The sequence below is a fragment of the Pararge aegeria genome, chromosome 10 (assembly GCF_905163445.1).
Source record: "Pararge aegeria chromosome 10, ilParAegt1.1, whole genome shotgun sequence".
Lineage (NCBI taxonomy): Eukaryota > Metazoa > Arthropoda > Insecta > Lepidoptera > Nymphalidae > Pararge > Pararge aegeria.
The window spans coordinates 7,086,258-7,107,451 of record NC_053189.1 but is presented as its reverse complement, the minus strand read 5'-3'; the positions used below and the strand labels follow the sequence as shown (position 1 = coordinate 7,107,451).

At 34.9% G+C, this 21,194-nt stretch overlaps 1 protein-coding gene across 1 annotated transcript in view; it reads left to right on the top strand.

Annotated features, from left to right (window-relative positions):
- The window catches only part of LOC120626678 (suppressor of lurcher protein 1-like), a 377,806-nt gene that overhangs the window by 69,670 nt on the left and 286,942 nt on the right, over positions 1–21,194 (top strand). The window contains exon 2 of the mRNA XM_039894293.1: positions 5,810–5,868. Within this exon, the coding sequence (XP_039750227.1) occupies positions 5,810–5,868 (59 nt within the window). The remainder of the gene's footprint in view (positions 1–5,809; positions 5,869–21,194) is intronic.

Here is a 21,194-nt window from a genome sequence, read left to right as displayed (position 1 = left end):
TGATTTTATTTTTTAATGATGTAAGAGCAAAATGTGCATGAAATTTGTTGTTGTTAGAAAATAACTTGTCGTTTTTTTACAATTTAAAAAATGTATTCACGTTTTGGCTTATAAGATCGCCTTTTCTTATTTTTATTTACATCATTAGCACTCGTAAACAACGTGTATAGTTGGGCATGCTATTAGGATTGTTTTACTGGAAAGCTAATGTACCTAATATAACCGGTTCCTTTCACTATATCTACTCACGCAAACTCTGTTTCAAGTGCGTGTTAATTATTCCTATTCTTAACAGAATTAATTCTTCGTTACAATGGTTATCTTTATTACGAGTTATATTTCTTTACAAAACTGGTCAATGTTTACTAGGTTTTTTTTTAAGTATCAAATAGTAGAAAGCGTTGTTAGCCTGGTGGCTTGGACTTTGGCTACACCTTCGGAGGCCGTCAAAAGCGGTTCAGCCATTTCGGAGGTTAACTAGAACAAACAGACGAGAAAAAAAAAGTACCATAAATACTTTCACAACAATTGGTTAATATGACCTTACAAACAGATTTTGCAATTTTAATTATTAATTAGAATCTGCCAGAGCCTAGCAGTGAATTGCAGATATAGCAAATATCCAATGTGTGAACAAAGAGTAACTCGAGTTTAAAATTTGCCTGACTGGGTACAACGTGTCGCCTGACCCATTTTTCCACATAATGCTCGCCGACGGTAGTCGAACACTAGAAAATAGCGTTCAAAGCAATCTCTATGATGTGACGTTTCTGTCTACTCAATGTAAATAAATCTCGGGAGAGTAAATTTAACTCACTGACTGACTTATTTCATTGGACCGTACCTTCACTGTCTTGTTCATCTTAGATTAAGCTTTCGACCTTGATTATTATCACTAACCTTTTAGATCCTTTAAAAGTAATTTTTTGTTAAAGGAGGTGTATTTTGCCAACTTAATACTTATAGTTGTTAAGATCCCGCGCGCCCGCACCCTCTTGACTCCGGCGCCGCCGCCGTGGCGCCGCTTACGTCATCGGGGTTGCCAACACACCATGCACCTGCACCGTGCATGTCCCCAGGCACGTAGTAAAGTCCAGTAGGTTCCCATCACTTATTTGTACTATGAAGAACGTATCTGCAATTAAACATTGAATATTACATAGCAGTATAACAATTACATTTTACACCTATTTATATTCCTTTAGTCTTAGGAATATTTGCTCTATTCTTTGCATCCTATAACAGCATCCTTTTCAAAGTTCTTTTATGCTTAAGTAACTTTATGAAATCCGCTGTTTTCTTATGCACTGAACTGCCTGACTCAGAAACATTGTCTTTATGCTTAGACAAGCTGTACAGATACTGTTCACTCCTTTAGTCCGAAGCAGTGCCTGTTCCAGTTTATCCCTTTATACTTAGGGAGTGACTGCTTCAGCTCACTACTCCTACCTTGGAAAATGAACTGAACCTGCATAAACATGCATTGAGACAGATCAGCACACTCTATGGTATAAGTATATAAAAACTATAAATAGCGACTCATTAGACTATTCAAGAGATCAAACTAGTTTGCAATGAATTTAATAAAATGCCTTACTCAATTTTGCCAACACGCATGTTCCTTGTTTAGGATCCATTTTAATCAATGCACCAATCATCAATTCTGATCCACGGTTTAATATTTTCCGCAGCGGCCACTCCATCATATTTCTTATTGCATCTCTCACTGCCTCTCAAGTCACTGATTTGATACCTATCTCGCCACAAACACTTTCCTATTTGGAACAGACCCTTGAATGCTGGTAGTATCCGCTTCGTAAAAACGTACACCCATGGAGCCGATCAATTAGGTCTTCAATTCGTGATATTGAGTACTTATCTTTAATCGTTAGTTTATTAAGTGCCCGATAATCAATGCAAAGTCTCTTTTCTCCATTTTTTTTATCTACAAGCAGAGCCGGACTCGCATATACCGATTTACATTATTGGATTATCTGAGCTTCTAAAGGTTCGTTAACCATTTGCCTAACAATTATTTTATGAGCATTACAAGATCTGTACGGTCTTAAATGTACTGGCTTATCACTGTTCAAATTGATAACCATCTCATGACCCTCGACTTTACCTAACTGTTCTATATATGAGGGTATACATTGTTTATGTTTATTAAGGAGAGATGTTAATTCGTCTCGATGCGAGTCAGTGTTGAAACATAAAGGCGCATCGTTCACCATATTGCAAAATTGATCAAAATTAGTAACGCTTTGAAAAGTCAACGTCACCTATTCGTGTGTACATCAAATCAGATCGTTCTGTTACGTTATGACCAATCAATATGTCGCATCCAGATAATTCGTTAAGGATAAAGACTTCAACGTCACTGACACAAGCAGTATCTAACTTGATGTTCACTCGAACTGTCTGATTCTCTATTGAACGGTCTGATTTTTCACCCTTTGAATTTTTCTTCTGAAAACATACGGATTCTGAGTGCCCTCTTTTCCCGCAAAATTCACATTTTACGTCGCACTGTACTCTTTTATGATTGCCACCGCAATTGTAGCATTCTAACGCCTTACGCATTGGGTTCGCGTTAGTTTTGTTAGATACATTCGGAGTTACCAAAGCGGAAATTACGGCGGGAGGTATTTGACTTTGAAGAGGTGTTATTACCTTGTTGTTCACCTCACGACTACCTACCCTGATTGACCGTCTGTCTACTCTGTTTTGGTTTATAAATGCGGCTATGCAAAAACCCAGCTAAACTATCACATGATTTTAATTCGCTAGCTTCGACAAACGCCGTTATATATTACTATCACCTATGTTACCAAATATGATACAGATAATGTTACTTTCTGAAAATTTTAAGCATAAATTATCAATTTTATCTTTTTGTTCAAACAAAAAATCATATAATGACTGATTTTCGATGGGTTTCCGATCAATAATATCGCGTAATAATTCAAACATATTTCTTTTGACTTTGAAAGTATTTAGAATTCTATTTTTCCAGTCTTTCCACAACCAAGCCGTCCACAGGTGATCATTCCGTAAAATAGACTCGTACCAGGTTTTAGCGGAACCCTTAAGCTTTTTAAGAGCTTGATAACGTACAATACTATCGGACCACCTAAACGTCGATGCATAAGATTCTATTATATTTAGCCAGGCAGTAACATTATCGGTTAACGGATCAATAAAGTATTCGTATTTGTACTTGCGGTTCCAGCATTGTGTAGTTTTACCCTTTTTCGCACTCGTGGTGTCATCGGCGGAGTCTTTGTGACCACTACTTGAGCTGCTCTCCGTCGAACTGCCACTACTTGACGAAGATTCGAAGATTTCTTGCCCATTTTGTAGGCTAACTGTTACACTAGGATGCGAGAAACGTATGCCACTTCTGATGTTAAGATATTATGTCGTAAGACTACAACACGCAAACTCAAATATAAATTAATTAGGCAGTTAAATGAGACAACGTGTGAAATACTTAATCACTCATTTAAATGAAACAAATACAGTTAAACAAATTCAATATGTAACAAAACTATCGACATTAAAAATAAAACACTGCGCTTGCGCCGGAATCTACCCCACAATAAACCTTTTTCTTCGCGCCCGCGCCCTCTTGACTCCGGCACCGCCGCCGTGGCGCCGCTTACGTCATCGGGGTTGCCAACATAGTTATGTTTTTTCTTGGAAAGTACCAAAGCAAAATGATGAAAACCTTTATAAACAACCCTTTTGCAGATAGTTTATTTGTGTATTCAATTAAGTAAATATATATACTGTACTACAAGTATAAATGTTTAAAAATGAATGTCACAAATATCATTTATAGGATTCTTAGAAAAACCTTATATACCTTCCTTTAAAGATAGGTTCAACTTTAATTAAACCATAGTACCTACGTGCGCCATAACTTAGTATGTTATAAGGATAAAGATACCTTATTTCAAATAACACTTTAGAGATAGCTACGTAGTTTTTTTGAAAAAAAAAGTTTGTGACAGACATACTGAGTTACGAACGTAAAATAGTAATGTAATATAGGTTTTAAATGACTTTTTTTAATAAGGCTTAAAAATTAAATAATATTCGTAATGTGAAATACCTTTACGTAAATATAGGTTTAATCAACCTGGGAAACAGTTGTATTAAAACAGTATGTATCCAGTAATTTGATTTGCATATTAAATACTGCCATGGTAATCGAAATTACACTCCACCATTACCGGGCTAATACAATCAGTTGTGTCGTTTAAACGTTATCTACTGCATTACCCGTTCACAAAATCAAATTTTTATCCAAAGCTGTATTATTTACTGAATGTAAGAGTGATATTACAATGGCAGCAGGATGGATGGTTAAATAAAATAACGGTGATTTTATACTAAATATATAATTAATTATTTAATTCTTAATTGCACACACAAAAACAAAATACAAAGAAACACATTTACAAATATAAAAATAATAAAAAACTAGTTTAGGTGTGCAAAGGCGGTATTATGGCTAAAGCGATCTCTCCCATACAACCTTTGGCGATAGTAGTTTATGTAAGGAACGGGTTCGTGCGGCAATTAATATTTCTACCTACATAAAAATATTGCAAACTAAACTACATACATGGTATAAATTCTAATACTACGCATATAATTATTATATGTAATATATATTATTCATACATATAATTATAATAAACTACATACTATAACGTACATACATAAAAAATAGTTTTTCAAACGACTTTTAAAAAGAGGCAAGGATTTTGCCTGATGTATGTCATCAGGTAGGGAATTCCAGAGTCTGACACAATTAACTGTAAGAGAATTACTATAATATTTCGTGCGACTGTACGGAACCTGTAGTTTGCTGTTTGTGCAGGAACGTAGCCTGTTATTATCGAAAAAGGTAAAACGTTCTTTTAAAAATGGCGGAGTCTGAGGAAGAAACAGGATACGATACAACAGAGACAAGGCATGCATCTCTCTCCGCTGACTGACCGACAACCATTTTAGTTCAACCATTTCATTAATAAACAACATTTCGTTCCGTTTGGTGACGGCAGATCAAAATAAAACTGTGAGCTTAGGTACTCTTTTCGCGAGTGTCGTACGAGGCAACTAAGAGAATATAAGCGGGCAGCAGCGTTCTCTGTGTTACTACTACCAACTACGGCGATCACCAACACGACTGCTCAGCGTGGTGTATATGGACAAACACTCTCATTGGGATTGCTCCCAATGAGAGTGTTGTAGGCATGCAATGAACACATTGTGTAACCTATCGCCCTTTGTCTATCAACCTGTGGTGTAGGTGTCCTCATGAGAAGCAGGTGATAACAGGATGGATTTTCAATCAAAATAGCGCGTTTCTTCCTATCATTGATTTAATGAATTAAATTAAAGTTTTTAAAATATTGGCTATCTTACTATCCTAAGCTAAGGAATATCTTATTCAATCTAGCCGGCAGTTGCATGCCTGCTTCACGGTTCCTTCAGATTACATGTCAGTCAATGTTTTCAGCGTTGTTTTTCCTTGGAACCGCGAAGGAGAATGAGAACGTGTGCACACTTGTCTATTGCGGGACTGGTAAAAATGATAACTGTCATTTTTGTTTTTTTAAAGTATTAATCATTAATTAGAATCATATTGCGCTTTCTTTTTGTTAAATCTTACTATAAAGACGCTATGTTATAATTTTTTTTTAGTTTTGAGTTGAGTAGAGTTTATCAGGTTTGAGGTTTATTTTACATGTTTAAATCCGGTGTTAAACTAATAGATGACTTTTATTTGTTTCAGATATTGTGAGATTATGGCGATTAAAATTCGCTATGGGACAAAGTGGTAGTGCAATGCAGGTGTGTATAAAATATATATTGTTATTAAATATCTTATAGATGTGTGTATTAAATAGATACACATATAAACCTAACTATATTTTGATGCTGACGTGATAAAAATCTTCTAACTATGGCCTTAAAGGTTCGGTTTATGAAAAAAAAAACACTTATGAGATATTCTTACTCACTCGGAGTTATATGAATTTTCTAAAATTATTTATTTCAATGCTGATTTACATGCCTTCACATACAAACTATTACATTTTATTACGCGTGGATTTCCACAATCAAAAGAATCTTATGTCACTCTATTTCAGGTGCTTTAAATGTCAAAAAAAAGTCATTATAAACCTTGCAAACCTCTACTATGTACTCAAAGGAGTGAAAACTCTGCCAATCCACACTTGGCCAGCGTGGTGGACGGCCTCAGTCCTTCTCATTCTGAGAGGAAATCTGCGCGCTGTAGAGGGCCGGTATTGGATCCTTAATCGTCATGGTACAGAAAAGTTAATAAATAACTCGATTTTTTTTATTCCATCCATTCCATATTATCACGGATTGGACCGTGATAATATTATAAATGCGATATTCTTTTTTTGTTTATTTGTTATCTATAGGCGATGAAATTTGGCTTACATTTAGCTTGCATCCTGGAGAGAATTAATACTTTTTATCTGATAAAGTACCGACGTAATTATCCGGGAGGATTGCAAAAAAATGTCTTTGTTACCTTTGCACTATCTTTGTTACATTTTAGTTATGTACAAAAAAAAAGTTAAGAAAACTAAAGTTCCCGCGTGGATTTAAAATTATTTGAACGGGCTAAGTAAGAGGATATATACACACAGAAATATTTTTTTTAGATATATAAATATAATACGACGATACACACATCGCCATCTAGCCCCGAAGTAAGCGTAGCTTGTGGTATGGGTTCTATATAGCTGATGAATATTTTTATGAATATAATATACAGATAAACACCCAAACAATGGAAAACCCACGTTCTTGCACTCAGAAGCAGGGTCGCTGCCCACAGGGCTAACTGGCTATCGATATAAGTATATTATCAATTTTAACTTTACCCACGATATTTTGAACTAATAACCTATATTACTGCTAAACGGTGTCAACTTTTACACTAAAAGTCACAAGTAAATGAATCTAAAGACTAGATTAAATAATAGTAAAAAAAATACATAACTAAAACACAAAGTTACAATCGCAAACCCCATGTTTCTCATTTAGGTTCCAATCCCGTCACGGTATTTAAGCTAATTACTAACTGGCACTTTTCCAGAATAAACAAAAGTGAGTTATTTATTTTTTTTGCTAACTCTAACCCATTACGTCGTCCGCTTATATGTTTTCCCGGTATAAAAATACAACGTGCAAAACATTGCTCACATTAAATTTGTACCTACTTATTACTAAACTGCCTTGAAGGTCTGTTGATAAGTTCTTTATCTTCACTTTCTGCCTCCGCGACACCGCAACGCACAGTAGTTGTCGTAGCGTGATGTTAAAAATTTTAATCACACTTGCTCGTATTATGGATCTTATCTCATCGTTATAAGGCTCATAATCCAAAATATTAAACTCGGACATTATAAAATTCAATTTACCATTCTTATTTCTTACTATTTCGTTGTCTACACAAATACTGTATAATATTGTAATATTAAATGCAAACGATTTTTCAAATCCAACAAGTAGTTTTAGAAATCTAATATTCAAACAAACCAGAACAGCAAACAAAAAACTAATTATATGTTAATCCGATTTAATGTACGCCAAGAATTGCAACATTCGTTTGCGGAATACAATTTTACATAATATAAAGTTGAACGCTCACTGTGGTTTCCATCGCACACAGCAAATATTGCCTAATTAAATACTAAGTTACTTACTAGCCTTTACCCTCATTGTGAGGGTTGTGTATCTCATAATCGGAACCCTTAAGCTGTGTTCACATTAGTCTTGCATTAGGCTCATTGTAAAACGAGGATTAGTATCTAGTACAGATTTAACCGACTTTCAAACAGTGAACAACGCGTGTGCTTGTGAATAAAAAATTTAACGTTGAAAATTCAGCATCCTGTTACGATGTGTTGAGTACACATCGTAACAGGATGGTGGTTTATTTTTTATTTTTACTTAAATATCTTAGGCCAGATATAAATAAGCCGTTAGTTTTTATTAAAAGGAGTGGAATTAAAGAAAATAATAAAACTTTATAACAGACAACTAGATGTGCCCAGCGGCTTCGCCCGCCTAAATTAAGGGACGCAGTGTACTGCTTCATGGTCTAACCTATCTCAATAAATCAGATACCGAACGTACCTTTTTCAGCAGTACTGGAAGTGCAAAATATACAAACCTATGATATTCAGTGAAGATAGTATTTTAATATATTTAAACGAACGAACGTGGGCAATTATAAGTTCTTGCTCTTGAAGGTTTAACTCACTTATTAAAATCTACAATTACGTGGACATTCCTAATCGCAAATGCCTGGCCGAAGACTTACTTTCGTTTTGTATATTTAAAATACTTTGAATATTATTAATAATTAGCATTAATAATGTATTTTGTTGCATTAAACCCAACCAATGGGTAAGCAACGTTGACCTAAATCAGTAAATGGATGCGTCCGTCTTTGGAAAGTTGAAACATAATTTGGTATCTATCAGGCTTTACTCGTATCAATAAGAAAGAAAAGTGTTAGTTGATTCGTATGCTAGTCAAGAAAATTTCTACCATTTTTATTTAGTCCTAACATGGAAGTTCTCATATATGTGGCAGTACTTCATGTATTCAGTATCATTATGCCTTAAATGAGAGGTTTGCTGCTGGCCACTGCGGAGGTCTGTCCTCTTCTTTTATATATCTTCAATTATATTAATCAGATCTACACGAAATTTGGGCTGATTTGGCATAACATATCCAATAGAAAATTATTTAAATCGGTAACATTTGACGGAGTTGTAGGGTAAAATCTCAAACACTTTCAACCCCCTCCCAAGGGAATTAAACTGAATTTTGGGATTAAAACTATCCTACCTAATAATACCTAATTAAGTAGGACTTTTCTATGTGCTCTTTAAAGGCATTTTAACGGCGTCAACCGGTAATATATTGTTTAATTGTATACCATTACCTTTAAACGAATAACTAATTCCATATAGCCATGTATATTGAACTACAATTTAATATCTTTTTTATTACCTGTTGCCCGCATTCCTGGGATAAAACGCCTTTGTTACTCTCCGTCCTTTCAACTAACTCTATGCCAAAAATCAAGTTCATTGCTGGAAGACCCAAGAGCTGGCGCAATTCAAAGGGGCAATAGCGCCAGCATTTTGGGTACCATGCCCATAAGTGAACAGTTAGACGGCTTATATTTATTGTTAATATTAATTATTTTAGTTTGTGATTACAAACTTATTTGAACCATATAAAAATATATTTTTATATGGTTCAAATAAAAATAAAAATAAATTTTGATAATGACATTATTATTTAAATTTAAAAAAGTTCATTGGTTGCTTAGTTAGGGTGTGAAGGAAGGACAAAAAACAAAAAAAACGTGCTAACACACTTTTGATATAATATTAGTAGTAATAGTAAGGATTACTCTATCCGACACGTCCGCAAAAAGACGCCCTGTGTGCTATGCCTCATGTTCCTGTAATTACACTGGCAACCATGCCTTTCAGACCGGAACACAGCAATGCATCTTGACCGCAGAAATAAATATGGCGTAGTACTCCCCCGGAGTATCTCTATGCGATCAAATCAGAAATGTGGGGATTCGTAGCAGAACCAGAGTTACCGACATAGCTCAACGAGTCGCAAAGCTAAGGTGGCAATGGGCCGAGTATATAGTTCGGTGAAAGGATGGACCTTGGGGTCCCACGGTGCTGGAATGGCAGCCCCGAACTGGTAAGCGCAGCGTTGGTCGACCCCAAACGAGGTGGACAGACGACGTTAAGCGCGTCGCAGGTAGCCGCTGAATCCAAGCGGCACAGAACCGTGGAATTTGGAACTCCCTACGAAGACCTATGTCCAGCAGTGGACGTCTATCGGTTGATGTGATGATGATGTTGATGAGTATTTCCCTGGACGAGATCTGTCACAACTCTACTACTTCTAATAAGCTTAGCAGTTTCTAAATCTGTCAGATGACGTATCTTTTTATCGTTAGATTCATGGACGATCATTGGCATTTTAGAAATAATTCTAAAAGCGTTCTAACCCACATCATATCTTGTCATGTCCGGATTGGACTGAGTCCCTTTGTCTTTATTTCTTTGTGTCACACTAACAATTCGCGAACTGACCTTTACATAGGGGTAAATGGGTTACTAAATAATTCGAACAAAGCACTTCGCATAATTAATATGATTTGACCCCCCCAGGGCTGCGTTGAGCGCTGTGGCTTTCGGTGGGAGGTCCCAAGTTTGTTCCCCATCAGCGACAATTTGGGAAATTATATTTTCTGAATTTGCCCTTGTCTGGTCTGGTGGGATTCCTCGGCCGTAGCTAGTTGCCATCCTACGAACAAAGACGTGCCGTCAAGCGATTTAGCGTTCCGGTATGATGTCGCGTAGAAATATCGGTTTAATACACCTATCATATCCATATGTAAAAGGTTATCCCATTACCATCTTGCTTTATTTAATAATTTATTTATAAAACATGCAGTCTAAGATGTTTGTGGGATAGCCTATTATCACATACCACCAGGTGATATCGATCGTGGAAAAAAAACAAACATTTCGTTTCGGTTTGTTCACAAACTATATTTCGTTGATATGTCGGAAAAAACCAGTGCGATGAGATTAATTTTTTTTTTTGAAAACTTCACCGGAAACGTGGCGTGTCAGTTGGTTTTGCAACAACAATTTTTTCGTGGCAACTGTATTTTAACAATGATTGGTTTTTTAACCCCCGATGCAAAAACGACGGGGTGTTATAAGTTTGACGAGTCTGTGTGTGATTGTGTGTCTGTCTGTGGCATCGTATTTCTCGATCGGATTAATCGAATTCGGTGTTGTATTTTTTTTGAAAGGTAAATAAATAAGTCGGTACTGTTAGCTCAGCTACGTTCAACGACACTCTGTCAAAGATGGCCGCCGTCACAAAATGGCGCATTACATATTTTTACACAACTCCCTCAATATGTAATTACAGGTGCATGAGACTTAACAACTACGCCTTCGGTTGAACACGCAGGGCGATACGTTGCAGGAAATCTCCCTTGCATGCCCTGTGGAGTTATGCTCTGTTTACAGGCAACTTATCGTCATCTGCTTGGTCCGTCCATTATTATTTTTAAAAAAAAAACAGCGATAAAATATGGTACAGACATAAATGTTGGTTAGAAGATGGACATGGGATACTTTCATCCCTTAAAATGACTTCCATGGGCTCGTGGCCCAGTGAAATCAAAACCTACACCAACCAACATATCAAAAGTTGTATTATCGTATTCGTATACTATTATCGAAATGGGAAATATTATAGAATGTAATAAAACTAAAATCACGCTTCTAGTAGGCATACGAGTTGTTATGTTACTAAGCTAATAAAAGCAGCAATTTCGCAAGCCCCAAAAGTACACATGTAAAATTTATAGAACACGTTAAGGATTCCTTTAACACATTTGGTTCTGCTTTTACGAGAAACATTTGCGAGACCAGTTTACTTGATCAAAGGATCAGTTGATGTAAACAACGAACACATTTTTACTTTTTAATGTATGCTTAAGTGCAAATCTGTATTATATATTTAATTGACTTTCTCTGCAGTAAATAATTTACCGCCTGATTTGATCAAATATGATCAAATATGATCAAATATGATCAAATATGTTCTTAAATATTAGGTCGGGAAAAAGGTTCTTCGCATTTTTTTACAAAAATCCTAACCTTTTTTTTTATAGTTTATTTACATTAGAGTAGGTATGTAGGTACCATTTTGTTAGATAACTTTTTGCCATCTTGTAAGTAAAGTCATAATCCCATTGCTATAGAAATTTTGGAGCTTCTGATCAAAAAACCGCAACAAGTAGTTTTGTCAGTCCTCTCGTGATGTTAACCTGATACTGCCTAAAGAATTCTGAAGAGACAGAAACACGTGGAAAGCTGAAGGTGCAAGGTCAGGATTATATGGCGGATGCATTAACACCTTCAGGCCAAACTCTCTTAATTTTTGCTGAGAGGCTAAAGATGTGTGAGGTCTAGAGTTATCATGATGAAAAATCACACCCCTGTTGTTTAATTCCGGCCGCTTTCTCTCAACTTCTTGTTTTAATCTCATCAGTTGTCGCAGAGTTCAGAAACGATGGTCCTGCCTGGTGGTAACAGCTCATAATTAATAATGCCCTTTCAATCCCACCACGCACACAGTATCACCTTGTTGCGACTTAACCCGGGTTTCGCCACAGTCTGTGAAGCCTGACCGGCCTTTGACCATGACCTTTTTCACACGTTCTTGCCGTACATGATTCACTTCTCATCACCAGTCATCAGCTTGTTCAAAAATGGTTCGGATTCATTATGTCTTAATAAAGATTCACAAATGAGTACACGGTTCTTTAGGTTTCTTTTAGTGAGCGCGTGAGGTCCCCAAATATCCAGCTTTTTTGTGTACCCAGTTTTTGTCAAATGCGCCAAAACTGTTTTGTGGTCGATTTCCAGTTATTCAGCTAAGTTGTAACTACTGATATGCCAATCTTGCTCCACTTTTTCAAAAATGGCATCCATTTTATCCGTAATAGGGCGACCAGAGCGAGGTGCATCTTGACATCAAAATTTCCGGATTGAAAACACTTAAACCAAATTTGTGCTACTCTCACAGACGCTGCACTAGGTCCATAACCATTGCGGCTTGCGTTGCATTTTACCTTTTTTGTACTAAAATTTTAAAATGTGTCGAATTTCTATAAAGAAATTAAATTATAGATTAATCTTCAAAGTATGAAAAACAAATAAAAATCACACATTTTCCTAATTTGAACTTGGAATTATTTTCTTTAAAATGTAAACTTTTTATGATACCAAAACCAGCCAGATACATATAGTATAAATAGTATAAAATTTCACTGTAATAAATTTCCGCATATTTGAGATATAGTTTTTTACTTAATAAGTTATATATTTTAGAATTGAATATTACGTAATAGTCTTAACTAAAACACATTGCTGTCAGCCGGTCCCAGCTATATCCATTAAAATGTAACGTAATGATAGACGTTAGCCCTTTTTGGAAAACTTATTTCCTATCTTTTAAATTTAAGTGGGGTAGGGTCAGTTTAATAGATCAAATTAAAAGAAAGATTAATGCTTGCCCGTAGGTGTTGAGAATGAGAAGGCTAGCAATGGAACATCGTATATGGAGACACAACAAGAGTAGAGTGCTTAAGTTTAATGAGTGGCTAATCTAAAAAGTGGCTGGATCTAACTATTGGGATCTCGTAACTATGCTGTAATCATCTACATCGTTACTCCTTAATTATTTGCCTAAGAGATTTATGATGAAAAGAAAAATAAGCCCTTGTTTTGTAAATAATAAATAATGCGCATTGATTTGTAAGTTTCACAAATGAGTACCCATTGGTTAATTAATCGCAACACTTCTCTCTTTCAATTATTGTTCATAAAATTATATGGTGAAAAAATACATTATTTTACAGTAATGAAAATAAATATAAATTAAAAATTTAATAAGCCTTGTAACATAGTGTACATTATGCTACTAGTCGTCTTGGATTTAAATTTGTCATAGTATCGTACTCTACTAGCCAAGCCTTTTCGTTTGACCCATAATGAGGAAGTTGTAAAAATGTGTAGTCCGCCAATTTTTCCGCTGATTTTCATCAAACATAGCTATATACACACTTACTATAACATAGCTAAGAACACTCCGGACTAATTCATTCTTTAGAACATTAAAATAAGACACACACTCAGACACACACAAACACACAAACACACACACACACACACACACACAAACACAACACGTTAACACAGCAGCTCAGCTTGAACGCAGCATTCATGTATTTAGGTTGAAGAGCGTGGTTGCTGGTTATAGACTGGTTTGGTTTAACACCTACATCTCAGGTTGATGGACAAAGGCGTGTTCCTGGCATGCCCTGTGAAGGTTTAACCTGTTTATAGGCGATGGTTTTCCACCTACCATCAGGTGTGCCATCGTCTTGGTCTGTCAATGGTCAATTTTAGCTACAAAAAAGCTTAGCAACATACGAGCCAGTTGCATCCATCATCACCATCATATCAACCCATTGCCGGCCCACCACAGGGCACGAGTCTGCTCCCTCTTGAGAAGTGTTTAGGCCGTGGACCCCACACACCTTTGAGAACTCTTAGGCATGCAGGTTCATCACGATGTTTTTCTTCACCGTTGCAGCAAGTGATATTTTAATTGCTTAAAACGCACATAACTTAATATAGTATGTTATGGTGCCTATATATAAGTTTAATACTTTTTTTAAATATTATTTTATGTGTGTAGTCAGGATAAGTATTATATGTAATTATTCGCGTGTATGTAATTATTATACGCCCTACCAATCCGTTTCTCTTGTTTTTTTGAATCCTAAGGTTGCCTGGAAGAGATCGCTACTAAGCGATAAGTTTTAGTTTCCTCTTGAACCGTCTTGAAATTTTTTTTCCTGGTGTACAAATAAAGTGTATAAATAACTTGGAAAAGTTAGAGGTGCGTGCTGGAATTCGAACTGGGGCTTTATTATCCTATCATAATGGATAATGTACGTCTAAGAGCGTAGTTACTTTTATTACAGTAACATATTAAATCAATGATTGTTTATAGATGTAAATCACAAATTAGTTTAACTTGGTGTCGAAGCTTGGCGATAAATCATATCATGGCATGAGTATCTAACTAAGTACCATTAAAATATCTCGGCCTAAACTTAAAGCGCACACTAGATTATGCATTTGGAGAGCAAATATGGAATTGGAATTTGGTGGAAAATTCTTTCCCTAAAACAAGATTTGTCTGTAATAGCACGTATAATGAGAACGACACTGTCCATACTTCGACTAATACATAATGTGTGTATAAGTCCGAATTAATAAACACTGTTTATAAAAAAAAATACAATTCAACTGGAATCACTGTTGCCATCGTTTTCATTTTTCTTCTAGATTATGACAAAGCATCACCTTCAAGTATCTTGTGATTTTCGTAATAAATAAAAAGCTCTACAGAAATGAAAATAATTATTATATTTGTGTTTTTGCACCAACATAATAATAAAGTTTCATTTCGTTCTTGGGCAACTTTAAAACTGAATTCTGTGAGCTCCATTATAATTATTATGGAAGATTAGAAGGATACAAGTATTTTAGTATTCTAGTATAGTATGCGGAAGAAGTCCACTTCCAGTTACTTTAGTTTCAAAGTTAAAAGCCTACAACGCCAAGAAGCGACGTTATCGCCTTGTAAACCGGAAATTTAACGACGACTCCGAAGGTATTGCCGAATATTGCAGCCATTAGGACGGTTTAGGGTTGTTTCAAGGCGACACTTCCATTTCTGGCTGTTATTCGTCTCTTTCCTTTTAACGTTAACCTTTTTTATCTGGATTACAATTTTATACCTGAAAAGACTACAGTGCTATAACCTAGAAAATACATATTTAAAACAAGATTGCAATACGTTAGCAAAAGTGTCTTTATCGTTGATAAGATTTTGGTATCATAATTTGGTTTTGACTACTTTGATTCACGCACGCACAATCCAGTACATTTTATTTCCTCCAGGGTGTAAGCTGTCTCAATATGAAATTTCGAAAAGATAAGTACACTGTGAGTCGTGTTTTTAAAATTTTGTATAACATTAGAGGATTGTGCAATGTCCATACAAACTCAATGGAGTTTCAGGACATCAAGTCACCTATGTATACTTATCTACTTATGATTGTAAGACACGACCACGGGTGCTTTTCCCAAACCAAAAGTAGCTATCTATTATCCTATTCCAGGATGCCAGCTATCTAATAAAATATGTTCTAAGTCTCCTCACAAACAATGTAGTGGTTGAGCGGATAAAAATTACGAATTAAAAACACAATTTATAAAATTAAGTATAGATTGATATGGATTAAACTCCAGTCTGTTACTTACGGTTCACCATGAGTTTTGCTATGAAACGAAAGAAAAGTTATTTGCATTTTTGTTACACTACGTAACTTTCACATAACTGTGGCCCGCGATGCAAAAACTCCCACAAATCTCGTGCAATGGAATAAAAACATTATTTTTAAAGCGCTGGGCGCACTGGTTGTCAACTGGCTTCTCTCTATTATTTTTAGGAACAACTATTTTGCGTGAGCCTTGTTTGTTTTTAATTGATGAATATGGAATTCCTAAATCAATAAATTCCTTTCTCATTTGTTCAGTCTAGCATAGTAATATTTATATTAAATAGTGTTCGAAAAAGTTTTTCATGTTCTTAGCAATGCTTATGTAACAAATGTTATTATTTAAATCCCGCGGGTTTATTTTTACCGCAGCTTTTCCGGGATAATTATTATCCTTTGTCCATCTCCAGGACGTAAGTTCCATAACTGTGTATAAAATTACATACAAACAGGCATACATTAGCATTTAGTAGCAGATGTTTTCCTAGGATGAAAATCAGCTGATGTATTGTTTCCTACATTTCAACTAACTCTATATATGGCAAATATCAAGTCGAATGATTTCTTATTTAGAGCGTAAAGTAAGGACAAACAAACAATCAATCCAACACACTTTCCCATTTATAATATTAAATATGGAATTAGTAATTGGTATGGGAATATGGGACCACAGGCTTACAGTGTTATCTTACGTAGCATCATCATTATGATTCGCTATTAACGTTCCAATGCTGGGACACCTACCTCACCTCTTATAGGAGAGACAGTGTTAGAGCATATATTATAGACGCTGTTCCAATGTGGATTAAATATTAAATAATAAATAAATAAATATACTACGACAATACACAAATCGCCATCCAGCCCAAAAGTAAGCGTAGCTTGTGTTATGGGTACTAAGATGACTGATGAATATTTTTGTATGAATAATATACATAAATACTTGTATATATATAAACAGCCAGACACTGAAAAACATTCATGTTCATCGCACAAACATTTTCCAGCTGTGGGAATCGAACCCACGGCCTAGGACTCAGAAAGCAGGGTCGCTGCCCACTGCGTCAATCGGGTGTCAAATTTGTGTATGCCGGATTGTAGGTGGGTATCTGAGGCATGTGATTGGATAACATCCGCGTTTGTACTACTACTACGTGGTACACATTTTGATACCCAAAATACACAATTTCTTTATTCATACAATAAACTACACAATACGCACTGTAGAAAGTATTTTGCTTAACCAAAGCTGGAAAGATAGTAGGAGAAATGTGCTACCTGCTTAATTAATTAATGTTCCTTACTATAGAGTAGTTAAAACGTTGAGACTGTAGATTTAGACATGCTACACTAATTGGCAATCCTCCAGTGCATGCACATAAGAGAAATGTATTCTATTACTTCTTATTTAAACTCAACAATGAGACAAACTACGCCAAAGTTATATGGTAATTCGATTAAACGCAAGTCAAGTGTAATTTCACATACTGCCTTTGGGAATGAATCTTTCTCGGGTGTTTTTTTGTATATTAGTTTAACATGTGTGTTTGTGTGTTTGTATGTGTGTCTGTTTGTGAGTCTGTGGCATTGTAGGACCCGAACAGATGAACCGATTTTGTTAATGCTTTATTGTTTGTACGGTGAATTAGTATGGAGTATTCTAAGCTATGTTTGATGAATGTCGGTCCAAGATGGCCACCGCTACAAAATGGCGGTTTGCATATTTTTTCAGAACTCCCTCACTATGGGTGGCAAAAATTTTAAGTACAAGATGGCTGTCATCACAAAATTGCGAATTAATTTTTTTCACACTTCCTTGGTGGATTCCGATGGATATCAAGTGACAGGGCCTATCTGGACAAGAAGAGTAACGTATCGTGTACATTATTCCACTAGTATATACAGAAAGTCGTGGGTTTTAAAATTTAAAATTTATATATTACCGATAGTAATAATATGTGTAGTAGTTGTATAAAGTGCGTAAATAATTCAACTTTTGTACTGTACAACTATAGGTAACTTAATATTACCCAGATATTTTATTCGATTGATCAGTATTTTAACAAATGTGCTAATAATTCGTATTTCATTATCATAAAAAATCATCTAATAAATTGAGAATATTATGGAAAACCCATGCTGGTGCTGTTTTAGTTCGTTTAATACAACATAATTTAGAAAAGTTAGAGGTATGTGCTCGGATTCGAACTCGGCCCCCCGAAATTACAAGCTGAAATAACTAACCACTAGGCTACCACTGCTTCGTTTAAATCACGAGAAATCATACAAAACACAACGATTATACTTAATCAGAATACGCCATATAATGTCGGGTGCGAAGACGTTGTTATTAGTGTGCTGGTATCTTTATAATTCACGCAATAATTCGCTAACTTTAGTTAGTCAAGAAATAACAGTCGTTATTTTCGTACTACGTGTATATACCGATCGTAAAGACGTTTATGTTGGCCGTAAAGGAACCGTTTATCTCATACCGTTCATATGAGAAACATTTGTTAGAACAATTTCCCAAGACACACAAGAGATATTATACATTTGCACGGGGTGAATTTAATACGTGGCAGTTGGTGTTAACTTCAGAAGTTAGATATTTCTCTTAGTGTATCTTATTTTGTACTCTCCATCTTATTGGGTGGATATTAATGGATATGTTTTTTTGAATAGGTATGTGTATACATTTTGAATATTTATTCTGGCAAATTACGCTGTAAGACACAGGTTTTCCAGGTTAATCAACATTTCTTAAATAAAGTTCAAAAATATTATCGTGGTATGTACCCATTGAACTATATTTATAAAACGCTGTAAGATATTTCATAAACTTGGTGGTAACAAAATACCAGTAAAAGCGCCACGTAAGACTACCAGACACACTGCCCCTATATCTAATGGCAGCCATACAAAGTAGGCACACGTATCGAAAAGTGATATACTTAATATTTCCCTTCCATACGTAGCGGCTTTCACGAAACACTTAACGAAATGAGGCGTATATTCCTACAAATCCTGTTATATGATCGTAGATGAACGTTAAGTAAAGTTGAATGGAAATGGAACCGGAAATGATGGACCGTGCTATATCTGAGTTAAGGACTACCTTGAAAACGCCGCATTTCGAGCTTAATGCTCAGTCGCTTAATTAAACCAAATTCCATTTACCTACATTAAATTAATTATATAAATAAAATAGGAAACTATTGGTTGCGTTCGAAATTTAATCAAGGCCTATTTAGTTTACTGTTAAGTGATCGATATCGGAATTTGTAAGAGGTCGCTTGAATCACTTGAAATGATTTAATTAATTAATCTATTGTTACCAATAACTCCTTTCGGGAGCCGAATGAATTTTCTCTCTATATATACCAGTATTAGAACATTGATTGCCGTATATAACTTAGTCACACAAAGCTTTAAAATGGTGATTTAAATCTATTATTTTAAAATATTAATAATAAAATAATTAAAAAAAAAACTTTAAATATAGTCAAAAATATTCTACTAGTCCAGCACTTTTATTTGATATTCATATTGAGCGAGTGGGGAGAAAATATGTAATCCGCCATTTTGTTACACAACTTTCACAGCTAAGAATACTCCCGAAGATGTTATTCCCCCTTTAAACAAAATCATTTGAAAAAATATATTTGCTTTTTGAGGAAGATATAATATACTTAAATATAATTTAATGTGTATAAAATTATTATCTTATATATTAAATTATATTTCACAACATCTCGATACCAACGCGGTTGAATTCAAATTCAAACAGTCTGTTTATAATTTTGTAAATAAAATTCCGTTAAAATATTCCTTTTTTTTTTCTTAGTCTAATAAATCTGTTAAAAAGTCTAATTTTGTTAAAAAAGTGATCAGTTATTTGTACGTAGAGTAATTTATTAACAATACACACAAAATAAACGCAACACATATTTTTTTTATTAATTGCTGGTGTGTCTTATGAATAAATAAATCAAAATTGGATCATCCGTTCGAGAGCCACGAATCCTCAGACAGACACACACAGGCACATCAAACCTATAACATCGCTACGTTTTTTCGTCGGGGGTTAAATACAGAAAATTAGGAAAACCTCAAAATAATAGCTAAAAGATCAAAACAATCGCTATTAATAATTTTGTACGGGAATTACAATTCTGATTATGTTCAATTTAAAGCATTCGATTAGGATTCATCATCACCATCATATACACCCATTACCGTAATCCACTACACTGGCCCAGTGAGGATAGATTGATTAGGATTTACAAATAATTATTGGCTTTTAAATAGTTTCAATTAAATTAATATTAGATGGTAGAAAATCAAATATAGGATTTAAATAAACTTGATTAGAACTTCATCCTACATAGACTACTTTTATGTTAGTCCATGTCATGTCAATTGATCCTACAATTTGGATGAATAAAAAAGTTAGCAAAAATTCAATAGTAATTCTTTTCAATCGGCATTTGAGCGGTTTTCACCTTTATATTATTTGTAGTATTAATTTTTCGATTGGAAGCCGCTTAATAAAGCCGTACTATGAAAGGATTACTGACATGGGCATGTGACAATTTAAAATTTTATTCCATATTTCATTTGCGAAAGTATAGTTGTAGGTTAACATCCGTATTCACTGAGGAGGTTGCATATATCAATTATATACCTACGCTATATTAACGTTATCAAGTAGTAACATTATTCAAAATTGTCCATTGCACTAAACCGTTTCCTAATGCCAACGTTTGTAAGGATGGATATTCCATACATCCATATTTTTTACTCTTTCACACAAAACCACTGAACGGATTTTGATAAAATTTTACAAAAATATAGGTTATAACATCGGACACGAAAAATTATACTAATATCGTGTCCAAAAACTGGTCTTGACGTCTGGTGACCCAAGAGTTGGCCGTTATTTAGCCAATAAATAAGCGCCAGGCCTAAACTGGGCAATAGCGCCAGCATTTTGGGTACTATGCCCATAAGTGAACAGTTAGACGGCTTATATTTATTGTAAATATAAATTGTAGTCTGTAATTACTGTTACTTATAACTTAAAGTCTGATCTGTGACTATATTTTGACTTGAATATTTATATGGTAAAAAAAAACTTATACATCCG